This window comes from Rutilus rutilus (assembly GCF_951802725.1).
Source record: "Rutilus rutilus genome assembly, chromosome: 9".
Lineage (NCBI taxonomy): Eukaryota > Metazoa > Chordata > Actinopteri > Cypriniformes > Leuciscidae > Rutilus > Rutilus rutilus.
In genome coordinates, this window is record NC_140223.1 from 36,972,442 (window position 1) to 36,988,054 (window position 15,613).

The 15,613-nt window shown below is 37.3% G+C and overlaps 3 protein-coding genes across 4 annotated transcripts in view; 1 reads left to right on the forward strand and 2 right to left on the reverse strand.

The window, feature by feature from the left end:
* Positions 1 to 3,340: 3,340 nt before the first annotated feature.
* Positions 3,341 to 4,480, reverse strand: LOC311297421 (alpha-(1,3)-fucosyltransferase 4-like; the record flags this gene model as incomplete). Its single annotated transcript, XM_084419669.1, has 1 exon — positions 3,341 to 4,480. One exon carries the CDS (start codon positions 4,478 to 4,480, stop codon positions 3,341 to 3,343), a length of 1,140 nt encoding a protein of 379 aa, XP_084275795.1.
* Positions 4,481 to 5,532: 1,052 nt separating this feature from the next.
* ankrd49 (ankyrin repeat domain 49) lies at positions 5,533 to 12,024 on the reverse strand. Its single transcript, XM_084419784.1, has 3 exons — positions 11,830 to 12,024; positions 11,145 to 11,356; positions 5,533 to 7,077 (listed from the first exon to the last, which is right to left on the reverse strand). Exons 2-3 carry the CDS (start codon positions 11,352 to 11,354, stop codon positions 6,625 to 6,627), a joined length of 663 nt encoding a protein of 220 aa, XP_084275910.1. The 5' UTR covers positions 11,355 to 11,356; positions 11,830 to 12,024; the 3' UTR covers positions 5,533 to 6,624.
* Positions 12,025 to 12,787: 763 nt separating this feature from the next.
* The window catches only part of mre11a (MRE11 homolog A, double strand break repair nuclease), a 36,714-nt gene continuing 33,888 nt past the window's right edge, over positions 12,788 to 15,613 (forward strand). Inside the window, exons 1-4 of one of the 2 annotated variants that reach the window (XM_084419786.1) lie at positions 12,788 to 13,071; positions 13,352 to 13,397; positions 13,764 to 13,896; positions 14,756 to 14,916. In XM_084419786.1, the coding sequence (XP_084275912.1) occupies positions 13,375 to 13,397; positions 13,764 to 13,896; positions 14,756 to 14,916 (317 nt within the window). In that variant the 5' untranslated portion in view covers positions 12,788 to 13,071; positions 13,352 to 13,374. The remainder of the gene's footprint in view (positions 13,072 to 13,351; positions 13,398 to 13,763; positions 13,897 to 14,755; positions 14,917 to 15,613) is intronic. The other variant, XM_084419785.1, reaches the window with a different exon arrangement.

Here is a 15,613-nt window from a genome sequence, read left to right on the forward strand (position 1 = left end):
GTTGGGCTCTTGACCCTTGACTTTTGAACAATAGTTTTTTCTTAAACTGCGATAGCTGTGTCTTTAAAATACATCTGCTATGGCAAAAAAGCTAAAAGAAAGCAGGATCAGATGGCAGTGGCTGTTTGTTAATGGTCACAATCATCATCTGGTGGTCCGATGCACTAATCTAATTTATTGTCTAATTAATTTTTTTTTTTTTTGATTATTGAATCACTGTGATTTGACATCCAGAAAATATGAAGGATTTTAAAATATAAAGACATTTTTGATAAGGGATTAGACACGGGATGTCGGTGATCCAAATATTATGTGATGACATCATAATCAACAAAAAGTGATGTCATTTTTGTTGACTTTGCTTCTGCCACAACAAATGTGTCTTACAAACACAGTTACAGCAGCCAAATAAAGACTAATGGTAAAGTCAAGGGTCAAGAGTCCAACTAAAGCAAACGCTGATCTCCATAATGGTAACATCAAATGAAACAAAACAACATCTAAACCTCTTTTAATTCTCAATAGGAATTTCTGTAGACGTATGAAGCTGGTAATGCTATTTTTGGAGTTGTTTAATCCTCCTCTGCTGAGATCTTGAGAGATGTAATGTCTTCTGTGGCTGAAGTCAGTTAAAATCAAAGAAAAACAGTTATATAATGTAAAATGTAACAGTCAGATTTATTAAACGAAAGAAGTTAATTTCACTGAAATATTAGTAAAAGTTCATGATGCTGCCTGTTGCTTTATTTAAAGGCAGTAACTGTGTAGTTGCTGATGCAGTGACAATCTCCTTGCTAAGTACATTAGCACATACATGCGTGCTATTGTTTGTTAAATACGAACTGCAAAGGTTTTAGTGAAAGTCATGTTTTTAATGAATTCACTATTACATTAGGTGTTTGGAGTTTAATATTAAGAGATATTAATTTTCAGTGACTCAAATGAAGTTCACAATACTATCACCATACTAGTTTTTGTACTCGAACTATTTGAAGCATTCGGTTTCCCAAATTATATGAGTTACCTTTCATGGTATTTTTACAGCTATAGTATTTATAATGCTATGTTGGCTTTAATGAACTTTTTTATGTTAACTATGACATCAAATGACCCACATAGCAACATTTTGACGTCCCAGATACGGCCCACATCTGGCAGAGTGGAATGACTGCCCTTGGGTGGCTCACTCCTGTTTGCCAGATCTGGGCCACAAGCAGGCCATAGCAATGCAACATGTCAGCCAAGAGCAAAGAAATAAATCAGAACTGGACCTTATCTGAGCCACAAAATCTGTGTATATTAAATATGAAATTATCTCAGCCTTAATAAGCCTGTTAACAAGCAGAATCACTGAAGGAAAGAAGAGAACAGAAAAAGAGACGAGCAGAAACAAGAACTACAACTGACTTCAGCCACAGTCTTAGATGAAATCAACTGAAGAGAAAAGAAGACATTAAATCTGTGAAGATCTCAGCAGAGGAGGATTAAACAACTCCACAAACAGCATTACCAGCTTCACTTATTACTAACCAGACTGACTTTATTTCTGTCAGACGTCTACAAAAGGTTTTATTGAGAATTAACAGAGGTTTAACTCTAATGTGTTTCATTTGAAGTCACCATAACAGTGATTAGTGTTTCCATTAGTTGGGCTCTTAATTCTTATTATATCTTTTGTCTTTTTTTGGCTGCTGTGACTGTGTGTTTGTCAAACAAATTTGCAGCAGTAAAGAAAGCTAAAGTGAAACGAGATCAGGTGATGATGAGTACCAGTTGCTTGTTTTATAATCATCACAAAAATAGACTGATTCACTGATGTCTTTTGAATCTAACAATTTTATTGTTCCATTACTATATTCACATCACAAACCCTGTGTTACTGCAGCATGAGATTCAGCAATATTATAACAATCAGTTAGAAGATTTTAACAAAAAGGAGTATAAAAAGTTAATCTTCAATGATGCACACACAGACATCAACAATCAGCGTATGAATCTCAATAATGGAGACAATCAAAAATATTCAGATAAACAGATCAATTCAGAACATCACTGAAAAGCTACTGAATGTCACAACAAAAACAACAGCAAAAAAAATAAAAGCAAATATTTAGAATTAAACTAAATAATAGGACAATTATTATAGCTGCATAATTTATTCATGTTGCAATGCATGCTGGGAGTTTTGTACTATGCTGGTATGATTGTCACCATTGTTGAGATTCATATGTTGATTATTGATGTCTGTGTTTGTCATCAAATTTAAATTTTTCATGCTCATGTTTGTTAAAGTCTTCTAACTGATTGTTATAATATTGTTGGATCACATGCTGCAGTAACACAGGGTTTGTAATGTGAATTTATTAATGGTACAACACAGTTATTAGATTCAAATGACATCAATGCATCAGGTTATTTCATGTTGATTATATAGGTAATCATCATCACCTTTCTTTGCTACTGGAAATGTGTTTGACAAACACACTGTCACAACGGCCAAAGTAAGACAATAAATATACTAAGAGTTAAGAGCTCAACTAATGGAAACACTAATCACTGTTATGGTGACTTCAAATGAAACACATTAGAGTTAAACCTCTGTTAATTCTCAATAAAAACTTCTGTAGACGTCTGACAGAAATAAAGTCAGTCTGGTTAATAAGTGAAGCTGGTAATGCTGTTTGTGGAGTTGTTTAATCCTCCTCTGCTGAGATCTTCAGAGATTTAATGTCTTCTTTTATCTTCAGTTGATTTCATCTAAGACTGTGGCTGAAGTCAGTTGTAGTTCTTGTGTTTCTGCTCGTCTCTGTTTCTGTTCTTCTTTCCTTCAGTGATTATTTTTGTTAACAGGCTTATTAAGGCTGAAATGACTTCATATTTAATATACACAAACTTTGTGGCTCAGATAAGGTCCAGTTCTGGTTTATTCTTTGCTCTTGGCTGACATGTGGCATTGCTATGGCCTGCTTGTGGCCCAGATCTGGCAAACAGGAGCGGTCCACCAAAGGGCCGTCATTTCACGCTGCATGTGGGACAGATCATCTTTCCACGTGTGCCAGATGTGGGCTGGATCTGGGCCGACACAATGTTGCTATGTGGGATGATATGTAAAGATGTAGGGTCAGCAGATCTTGAACATATTCCTAAATTTGTAATCCCACAGTGGAGAGAACAAAGGGTGAGTACAATGGGCACGAGAATAGGTTAATTATGAGATTGTATTCAAGATTGCTGAATGAACAAACATACACAATCCATAACAACAGAAAAATTACAATTCCCAAACCTGCAACATATGACACTGTGACAGTGGTAGTGATTATACTGACACATGGAGACATCAAGACTCGAACCAAAGAGCAATATCAGACACTGATTTGTACTGGTGTCTGCTGACTTGAACAGCTCTACAAGCCATACAGTAATGTTCCGCCCAGAATGACGTCACATGCACGCTGTAGTGACGCTTCCAGTTCAGGTAACGCTGATAGAGGGAGTGGTTTCGGTCCAGGTGTTTCAGGTACGCGGCAAGAGCCCGTGGGCCACTGAAATCTTGAACGTGTATGAAGGCATCAGCAGGAAGAAACAGTTCATAATTTTCCCGTGGTGGTCCCAAAACCACTGGCACTGCCCCTGATAAGAGAGCGTTTCTCCACAGTTTCTCCGTGATGTAATCTGTGTGCAAAGAGTTCTCGAATGCCAGGTAGAATTTATACCGGGATACGGTGCGCACTACGCTATCAGATATCAAACCACGCGCACCACGTCCAAAAACATCCACATGTATATATCGCCGGAGATTCCGATAAAATCGCACCCTTTCGTGTTGCTCATTCCAGTTGCTAACTATCCACGCGACGATTCCACGCCTGTGCCGCGCACTCACCCGTGGGGTCTCTCTGTCTCCCCTCCGGGGCTGTAGGTACCCATACGGCAGAAACACGTCCGAGCCTCGACGGTATGACATGGTAAGGTTAAACACCCCATCTAGTTCAATCAAAGAGCCGGAGTGACTCGGAGATTCAAAGTTCATCCAGATCCACTTCTGGCGCTGAGGCCGCGGAGCGCTGGGGAGGCTCCATTTGCGCATCAGTTCGCGGTGGTGTATGATAACGGCATCAGCGCGGGTGTACGCGCTTCTGTTCGTGGTTAGAGTACAATCCTGGATACCATAATGCACAGCACAGTCGGGCAGGGGATCCCGGTTACCGAAGGGCCTCCACCAGATCAGAAGCGTCACGTTGGATTTCTCAGCTCGCAACGGACCGTGCGTGGAGGCGTCTAACCGCGACAGGTGGAAATTCGTTAGACTTAAAACGAATAATACAACCGCATACCACACAGCCAGAGCGAAAACCCACCAGTGTGGCCTCGGAACTATAAACACAACGCGACATTGTTTCTCTCGGTACGCACTGCTCACCTTTGCAGGTATATCTGTATGATTTGTCGTCTGTCCCCGTCTGGAGTGGGTGTCCATATAGTATATAGCCTATATAAATTACACTATATGTCCTTCACCCGTTCAGCACAATTGACTCCTCTGACCATCAGAGGTTAATTGCGTTCTTCTATCAGTCCAGCTTGTTTATCCGGTTTAGCTAAATATCTCTGAATGTTGCAATGTTTTTCTTGTATTAGGATATAGGATCCAGGAATTGCTCCTTATGAAGCTGAAAGCTCAGAGTGAGTTTGCAACTTCCTTATGGAGAGTTAGTGTGTGTACTTTACTCTGAATTTGTCTTTACTGTTATATTACAGGTGCTTGACGTGGCAGCGGGGTCAAAACCGGGTCACATCTCAAAGGGGTCTTTGTCTACATCCATGGAGCCAGGAGTTTAGCTTGAAAGCAAAACAAATTCACCTACTTCAACATCTCTGCTCATGAGTACATAGGAAGTTTAATATATATTAATGTAATTCCAGATTAAAAATTTTCCAAAGGCGATCTTAAAAGTAGTTCTGATTAAAAAAAAATAAAAAACATATTTTGATTTGGCACACATAGATATCAAGAGTCAGTGTATGAATCTCAACAATGGTGACAAACAGAATGTTCAATTAGGAAAAAAGAAATTACTAAGACAATTCAGATCATAATTTATTCATACCGCAATGCATCATGGGAGCCATTAATGAGTTTTGATTGGTGGCATCCAGAATACACTGCAACATGCTTTATTATTGACACCATTGTTGAGATTCACAGGCTGATTATTGATGTCTGTGTTCCTTAAAAAAAAAAAACTTTCTCAAAATCTTTTGATCAGAACAGCTTTTAAGAAATATTTTGATTATATTGAAAATGCTAAAAATTATGTGCTTAGAAATATAAGTCTGTTGTATAGTCACAAGGTAAACCTAACTCTCTGAATGAGTTCAGGGATTTATAACATAATAACCAACATCTCCTCATCACTTTTTCTCTTTGTTCATCTGGCTGTTATAATTCAGTTACAGCAGCCAAACAACATCTTAAGTTCATAGATTAAGGGTCAAGAGCCCAACTAAAGCAAACACTGATCACCATAATGGTGTCTTAACATTTTTTTATTTTCTCCTTCAGTGATTCTGCTTGTTAACATCAGGTGTCTTCAATAATGGTCAATCATCACTCAATTAATCATAATCTTATTAACTTTAACACTGCTTCAGTGTTCATTTAACACTCATATTTTAACACTTTAACACTCTTGAGTGTGGAGCCAAATAAACTCCCAGGAGAGTTAATTTAACAGTTTTTGCTGTGTGCATAGTTGTGGCTGTCCACCCATTTTTGTATATTTTAATGAATTTATTCCAGTGTATATTCTTATTTTTTGTAGGTTTGCATTCATTGTTGTAAAACACTTTGGTCAACTTGTGCTATTTCTAATAGTATTTAAGTTTGACATTGTAAGTATTAAAAGAACTGTATACTGTTTCATTGTAATTTTTTTATAGTGCCACTAAATTTGTGGACAAGAGAGCAAAACAGCTTGGTGACCTGTTACAGGACTCAGGATCTCACACACCTTAAAGGCAAACACACACTTCACTTTCATAAAAGCTTTTGTGGGTGCTGCCTAAAGATTCCAGAGGACATTGAACAATTGTATTCTTTGACAGACTACACAGAATATTTGTACTTTAAACATTAATTTGTCACGTTGCAAGACAAATAAAATTACCAATTACAGTGCCTAAAATACGTGCAGTACCTCCACATATACATGAATTGGTTTAAGTTAAAAATTATATGCATTGAAAGCATTTTTAAGACAGTAGTTGAGATAATTGTTGTGTACATACACAATGTTTGGTTAACATGGTACTGCTTCTCCCTGCAAATGCATAATCACATCATTCACAGACAACAAAAAACCTTCTTGACGTGCTAAAATTGTTCAATGATTATAATTACACTGTTGTGAACATCTTATGCTGATGCATTATGATCGTGAGTCTTTTTAAAAGTCAAACTCCTCTATTTTCCATAGAACACAGCATCATTTCAACAATTCATAAGACACATTTTTAAGATTTATGTCAGTAATTAAAGATTTGCGCACGTGTCATATGTAAAGCACATGTGTCAATATATGTAGTGCACATATGTGCCAATATATGTAGTGCACAAATGTGTCAATATACGTTATTACAGGGCTCTGCCATCTCAAACAGTCTGTGATGTTCACTTGTGCGATGTGCGATGTCATAAGCGGTCTCTCCGGCACTGTTTTTCAGTCCTGCCCGTAGGGTGCGTTGTGAAAGCAATAGCTCAATCGTCTTTCCAGCTGCAGCATTTCCCGCCACCAGTTGTAGTGGTGTGAGTCGGCCCCTTGTCATGGCATTGACCTCTGCCCCCCATTGCAAAAGACAAGAAGCTACAGCTGCGTGACCCCAACGACAGGCACTGTGTAGCGGCATCCAACCATCGGTCGTTCTCGCATGAAGATTCGCTCCAGCATTCAAAAGAGCAGAGACCACGGAATAATGGCCACCATAGGCAGCACGGTGTAGAGGGGTGTAACCATCACTATCATGACAATTAGTGAGTGTTGGGTCCAATGTGAGGAGACGTTCTACTGTTGCTAACTGTGAAAGAAAGAAAGAAAGAAAGAAAGAAAGAAAGAAAGAAAGAAAGAAAGAAAGAAAGAAAGAAAGAAAGAAAGAAAGAAAGAAAGAAAGAAAGAAAGAAAGAAAGAAAGAAAAATGCATCAATACTTAATTTCATCTGTCAACGAGCAACTGCCATTGAGGTGAATGCTGAAAGGTAAAGCTATTGGTATTATAGACCAGTTTTCAAGCAACCAATCCAATATTTTATTAAGTTTACATTAAAATACAATTTATTATAATTATAAATTTATAATTATAATTTTTGCTTGTTTATTACATAAACAAGTTTATGTGCTTTTTATGTGCACATTTTACCAATTCCAAACCACATTAATCGTAATAACTACTATTAATTTTGTATTTAATCATTTATAAGTGATATATAATTGTTCATGAAGGCTGGAAATGAAAAACGCCTTATATTCAGGTGTGCAGAATTATTAGGCATGTTTTCTTTTACAGATAAAATGAGCCAAAAAAAGAGATTTAACTCAGACTGAAAAGTCAGAAATTATTAAATCCCCATGAGAAGGATGCAATACTAATGCAATACTAGAGATTGCAGTTAAGGCATGACCATTGGAAAGTGAAATGCTCATTGGGTCAGCAGGGTCAAACCTGTAAAAGGTATAGTTTTTGTTTTAAAATTTGACAAGGATTTTTGTGCGGTGTATGCAACAGAGAGATCTTATGTAAGGGGATACCGACCTCTGCCAATGCCATTGGAGCAAGCGCAACAGTCAACTTGGATCACGTGTACCTCATAAAACAATCACTTTATTGCCTTGATGTCAATGAGTTGTACAACAGTAAATCAAGGTTTGCGGATACAACAGAAATGAACGAGAAGAGCCGTAAATGGAATACTACCTGTCGCAAAATTTCATTGCTAACTCTAAATCAGGGGTCGGCAACCTTTTTGTCATGAGGGGCTTTTTTTTTTCAGGTTTAAATTAGACTTTGAAGAACAAATTTCCAATGGGCCTATGTACACTTAGTCATTCATGCGTTTTAAATGATGGGATAGTTATCCGTTCCATTTACACTGGGCAACATAACTGTGTCTCCGCAAAACTAATATAAATCTAATCTTCCCACGCCATATGCAAATTTAACCAGTTCACGTCAAAGAAAGCTTCATTTGCTTCAAATATGAGCTTCATTTTATATATCATTCATCAGACAATTTCAAGATCAGAGACCGCAATTGGAGAGAGAGGGGCATCATCACTGGTAAGATAATTTAGTGTCACTAATTTTAATGAAGACGACTGAGTGTTGAGCTTCAGGACGTGACGCTGAACTCTCAGTTTCATACACCTTACACTCACACCTGACCCTGCCTTGATGCATTGATTGACAGGGCGGATTGCATTTTCAATTCCACATTGAATTTTGCTACATTCACTGAGGGACATTTAATGAAAATGTAATCGCAAGTGTCTTAACTGTGAGTGTAAATGCAATTAATCATGTAAAATGTAGATCATTTTGCTACAAATTTTACTTGAACAATGCATGTTAAACATATCTTATAATTTCTGTAATACATTTTCATTTTTATTTTGCAACTTATAAAACATTAAAACTAGCTCTAGCTCTAACTAGAAATAGCTCATTTAAATGATATAATTTAATTTAAATTATCATTTTGCTCCAAACATTCCACATTTGGTATGGAAAACATTTTATTTAAATACATTGCCATTTTGCATATTACATTTCAAATTGAATATACGCTTCAATACAACTGGAGTGTAAGCCTAATGTTCAATAAAGACAGAGAACTGAAAACTGCTCGTCTGACTTTATTATATTTTAAAAAGACAAGAATGAAGAACAATGGAATTGTCACCAAAAACGTGAAAAAAAGAACAGGTGTGTGTCCGTACTGTATTTGAGTGAGAGAGAGAGAGAGAGCACAAGAAAAAGATTTGCTTTCCCAAAATAACTAATAAATGCATAATACATAATAAAACAAAATTTTGTGGCAAAAAAACGTAGAAATAAGTGCCATTGTGGTATTTTGGTTCTTTTGTTGTTGTAGTCTGTAAAGACCTTTGAAATAACCAATCAGTTGTGATTGTATTGTTGTATAGTATTATAGCAAGATATCCGTGATGGTGATATTCAGCTGTGTTCAGTCATTAAAAAAAGTTATTTATAAATTATAGCAAATGTTGCATCAGACATGAGGCCTATACAAATGCTTAATAATTTTTGAATGTGTTTGTTTGGGAATAAAGGCTAACACGTTTGAATCCACAGCATGCACATCTCATCATTATCCTACTTTATGATATAGAATTGGACAAAAACCTTCTCGAGTCTTCTCTGCATACCTCATGCTGTCCTCCTGTACCTTAAACATTTTTATATATTGGATTAAAGAGTAGAAAAATATATAGGCATTATTCATTAAATAATTTATATCATTGTAGTATGTATGACTGAGCACCAGACACTCTTTCTCACTTGCACACACACACACACACACACAATCCCTGCGTGCCAAACTAAACTAAAATGATGCCTTCAGAGGGCACTGAAGTGTTTAATCATTATTTACATATATTTTTAATAAAAATAACTCTATAAATGAGTTCCAAATGAACTAAAAAATTCTGAGCCCCACACTTTTCAGCACTCCAAAGCTGAAGCACCAAAGCACATTGCATGGTTAAGAGCAGAGGCGGAGCCAGACATAGTAAACATTCAGAACTGAGCCCAAATACAGTTTGTCCAAGGGCTTTTTAATACAGCGTAACAGCTTTACTGACTTAAAAGGAACTTTGTCGTACTATGTTGGTGATCAGTTCATAAAATGATCAGTGTTTCCCACAGGATTTTGTAATGCTATGTTGGGTAGACCTTTGCCCCTGTAGGGTGGTCCGAGAATTTTGCACATTTTAAAGCTACATTGTGTTATTATTTAAGTTGATTCTCAGCAAAATGATATGTGCTCATTCTTGTTTAATTACTTCCACCAACTAATCAAGTATTCTCGTAAGCGTAGAATCTGCCATTGAGAATGCATACGAGCGAGTCGCTCGAATGGTGGCAGCCATGTTGCGCCTCCATCTTGAAAATACATTGGCCAAAGAGGGACATACCAGGAAATTCAAGCTTCGCCTTTCGCGCTTTTACACTCAGTGGCACCGTGACGAATGCGAGGGGGAGATTACTCGCAACTGCAGAGCCGGCAGATTTGAAAGCCTGTTAAAGATGGAGGATCAAGCCTATTCTCGAGGACATGTAACAGAGTCGCAAAGGAAGCAAAAGATTTGTAATAGTAAGCGAAAGAATATTTGTAAAAGTAACGTCATCACTTGAAGGAACACTCATGGACGAAGTCGAACTGGAAGCCATGTTAATCTTGGAATAATACGGCCACCGTAGGAGTTAAAACGGCCTCGGAATGCGAAAAATGACGAAAGCTTGCTTGAATCTGAGCTCTGGCGTGCCTGTGCAAAGCACGTTACAATATTGAGTTGTGATTGGTCAATCATTGTTATTTGTAAATCGTTCATTATACAGAGAATTTCGAAATTTCATTTACATGATAAAGTTTACATAATACACAACACTGTTAATCTAATGGGGATCGAGCCCTGATGTTAGTACAGCCATACAGGAACAGTTTCTTCTCACAGACACATTTCCCTCTTAAACAGTTAAATGCCTCCCAAGGTATATGAATGCAAGTGCAATCCTCCTACTGTTTAGTGCAATATCTTTGTAAATTCATCCCTATTTATTCATATTATTTACAATACTGTAAATATGTTTATTCTGATTAAACATATCTCTGTCTTTATTTTTTTTACATATATTTTATTCTTAAAATGTATTGTGTCTTCTTGTTGTATTTATATGTGTGCACTGCAAGTTTCAAAACCAAGCTAAATTCCTTGTTTGTACAAGCTCACTTTAAAGCTCTTTCCGACTTTTATCCCAATTTTTTATCCTCCATTTGATCTCCGATTGATTTTAAATAAGAGATTCAGGATTGAAAACCACTGCTCGAGATAAAGGTCACTTACTCTATTCTTCTCAGCGGCCCATAATATCAGTTCAGTTGGAGTGTCTTGTAATTTAAGCTCCTGCTGCTGATACCATTCCTCAGTGTGGCAGGTTTCATCCTCCTCATCTCCTTCCTCCTCTTCCACCCAGCCGCTCTTTGTCCCCACTGGAATCATGTGGCCATGAGACTCCAGCAGGTCAAGCTGGTTAAAGCCTTCTGGAAACTCCATCACTGAGCGAGAGAGATATGAGATATGAGATGTGACGCCCAAAAAGTAACATCATATGGACCCTTTTAAAGCATGGCAGAAAGAGAAGTAAACAGCCTGATTGACAAAAATGATCAAACAAACAAAACGTTTTGCATTAACTCACGTTTCCCACGTTTATCAATAATTACAGACAAACATTTGGTGCTTATAAACATTGTTTAAATCGTTTAGATGTTTATTTCATGTTTATGATATTGCTAGAAAAATGATTAATTTGAATAAGGACTATAGACGTACATTGGTTTGCCATGATTTAACATTCGATACCATAATTGTATCATGGTGCCACCACAGTGACGTTACCTTCTTATTTAGTGGCTGACAGATAGATCACTTTATATCGATGTTACTGTCCCTTTAAACTATTTACTCTTATTTAAACTAGTAAACACTTGCTTTTCATCGAATGACATGTATTTTCCACAAAACTCACCGATGACCAGCTGTGTTCACGATAAGCACACCATTCTATTACCAAAATTACTGTGTTATTCTATAATCTTTGCTTTTCCTCAGAGGCTAATATTTCTTCTTCTTCTTCTTCTTCTTCTTCTTCTTCTTTATTTTTTTTATGGCGGTTGGTAAACCAGTTTAAGGTGCATTTCCGCCACCTAGTGGGAGGAAGTGTGAAGCCTCGATAAACAAAAGGAATAAATAAATGGAATAAAATGAAAAAGAAAAAAAAACGAAATCCTTCTAATAAACTCTGTATATCTTAAATATTTTAGAAGAATATCATACACCCTTAACTGTTTCTGTGCATTCTGAAATATATTATTAACTGTAATGACATTCATTTCCATATCTCTTAGTTTTTCACATGGTTTTTCAACACAGTGACAGAGCCCGTCTACGGAGAGCCTGTCCACTCCCTATTAAGCCCTATTGTACCGAATTTTGGTTGTAGTACCACCAGAGTTCCACTGGGGGGCGCTCGCCATGAGTGCAAAATGAATGGGAGTCAATGGGGCTAGACGGCTAAATTTGTCTCTTTCACCCGATTGCTTTTGAGAAATCTCAGATTTGATTGTAGGTTTTGCAAGTTCAACATGGGTTTTAGGTCGAAAGTTGAATGAACGAGTACTTATGTCGTTTTGATTTCTTACAGGTTGAGTTGTTGTTGCCCATAACACGCTAGCATTCTGCTAATGACGTCAGCATTCTGACGTCATTGACATTTTGAAAGACTTTTTTAAAGCAAATAAGTGACTCTAAAAAATCTAACACCCAGCAATGTGTAATTTCTTTGCATCTCCTTTCGAATACAACATTCAAATTACTAGACAAAAAATTATATCCTGAGAAAAGTGGATTTTGAGGGGTATACCGCCATTGACCTCCATTCATTCTGCACTCGTCCTGTGAGCGCCCTCATATGGAATCAGAGTGGAACTGCAACCAGTTCAGAAGCCGGAAGTGTAGTGAGAGTGAAACTTCTCGCCATATTAGACATTCTCTGACAGTGATTTCTTTCTCCAATACGCAGCTTGTTTGGACGCTGGGAAATATAGTTTTTTGTGCGGCTAATTCGCTTGCACCGCATGAATGCATAAACTACATTTCCCAGGATTCAAAAAAAACTTCCCGCGAGCGTAAGCAAATGACTTCTTCCGCGGTGGGAGGAGAAGATTGCTTGCATGTGAACGACTGTCTTGTGAGGAGTTAAAAAGAGGAGGTAAAGTTATTTTTCTTTTGCTTTGATTTGTTAATGAACAAATCCCATCTAAAACACTTAGCAGCAGCTTTGTTTAAGTAAAGTTTTTATAATCAAATCTGCTCCTCTGCGTGAACAACACGCATGTTTAGGAGCCGACTGAGGCATGCATATATTAGTCAGTTTATACATTTTCTCTGCATGAGCATATAGGTATAATAACTAAATCTGTTGGTTAACATCATCAACATATTTAGATCTGTCTTTTGTTTCCCTACTTCATCATCATCATCATTTTCAGTGTGTCAGTGCAGTTATCTCAGTATGACATCAGCTGGAAACACCATGTGAGTACATTTATTTTGCAAAAAAAATTGTAAACTTTTGTTTTGTTCTACCTAGAAAAAGAACAGGGATCAACTTTAACCAGGGATCTGTTAACAGTTGTCAACAGAGATTGACAAGTGATTGTGACACTTAAATTCAGCTAGCTTTGTTCACATGATGGCTCAAAAGTAAATGAAAATGTCTGGAACCACATAAACTGTAGGTCTGATGATTGCAGATTAAGTTTTTATTCCTACAGCTCTAAACCTGTATAGTTCATTGTAGCTGTCATGACAATACAAATAATTTACAAGACCCTTTTAATAGTTTTCTGTTTCAGTGTTCCTCTTGAATGTTGTAATGTTTTTTTGTGTTTGTTTTTTTAGTGATGATGAGGACACATTCAAGATCCTGATTGCCACTGACATTCACCTAGGTTATCTAGAGAAGGATGCCATTAGAGGAAATGACACGTTTGTGACCTTTGACGAGATCATGAAACAAGCTGTGCAAAATGAGGTGGGAATTAAATAATGGGTTCATATTGTTTGAGACTTTGAGGTGATTTTATATTAATTACATCGTTTTTATGAAATTATTACACAAATTTACAAAAATCGCCCATTACCAATATTCAGAATCTAAAGCCCCTTTCACACAAAGCGTTGATGCCAGAAAATTGCCATAGAACTGCTATCTTGCCTTCTGTGTGAACAAACTTGTTCCAGGATTGATCCCAGGATGGGGACCTAGTAACAATGCTGGGATCAGTCCCGGAACGTGGCCCGTTCACCCGCTATATTGCTAAATACCCGATTTTTCATAGCAACAGAAAAATATACCAGGATAACCCGGTATGTCATGACTCCAATGCTTCAGAGCGGTTATAGTTAATGATATGCTAAAGCCCGCCTGCACGTTGATCTGATTTGTTACAAGGTAGTTTGTGATGTCAGAAGCACCAGCGATTTCAAACCGTGTTATTGAGACTGTCTTTGGTTCACTGGACTTTTAAGAAGAAAATATTTAGCAATGGTGTTGACATATAAATTTACATATGGTTTGTCTTAAAGCATATTAAAACACCACATAGATGTATAAACACCACAGGGGGACTTTAAAGTCTCTACTAACGAGTTGAATCAGGTGTGTTTGATTAGGGAGACAGTTGGGGGTACTCCAGGACCTGGGTTGGGTTGGTTAAATTCAATAATTATTTTGGAATTTAAAAAAATTATTCTCAATTCTGATTCAAGCACAACCCTGATTCATAGATGCCTCTCTGCAAAGATGCATGTATCTGTATAATGTGCAGTATACACTTTTTCTCCTTCAACTGACATTTGTTTTTCATAGTGCTTCTCTCTTTTTCTCTCAGGTTGACTTCGTTTTGCTGGGTGGGGATCTGTTCCATGACAATAAACCATCCCGCAAAACTATGCATAGCTGCATGGAGGTGATGAGGAAGTATTGCATGGGTGACCGGCCAATCGTCTTTGAAATCATCAGTGATCAGGCTGTCAATTTCAGCCACAGCAAGTAAGACTCAAGCTTTTTTGGTATCTTGGTCAGAAACATTGCTTACTTAAGTTCAACCAAAATGACACTTGTCATTATTTACTCACACTCATGTCACGTGTTTGTGGCATTGTTTTAGATGTGGACGTGTATGTGGGCTAGGCATGCTTTGGGGAGGGAAATATTATCTGTCGACAGCCATAGTCAATATGAACTGTTGTTGTATGGCACTAACTACATAAAGCAAGTACAAAATTTAATTTGGATTGAATTGCAACCGTGCATGCATTGCTCAATCGCCTGAAATCAAGCCAGTTTTCCTAGCTTTTGCCCATGCCAGGTTGCGCTCATGAAGCATATTTGATAAAGGATGAGAAAACCAAGGATTATTCCGACCCTTCACCCTGTACCAAAGGTCAGACTGGCTTGATTTCAGGCGATTGCGCAATGCATGCATGGTTGCAGTCAGAAAAGCTAAAGCTGAACATCTTTCTTATACAAACATCTCACAATCTAAACAATTCATCAAAATTTTGGAAAAGTGTTTATGAAAAGTAAAAATCATTAACTGAAAATAATACAGGTATAGAACTTCCATCATGTATTGATAAGGGCTCTCATACAATCATTGATAAAGTAAAAATGCTTAATTGTTTCAATGACCACTTCATAGCTTCTGGTTTTTTGTTTGATTCAATTAATGGTGCTCATGTGAAAA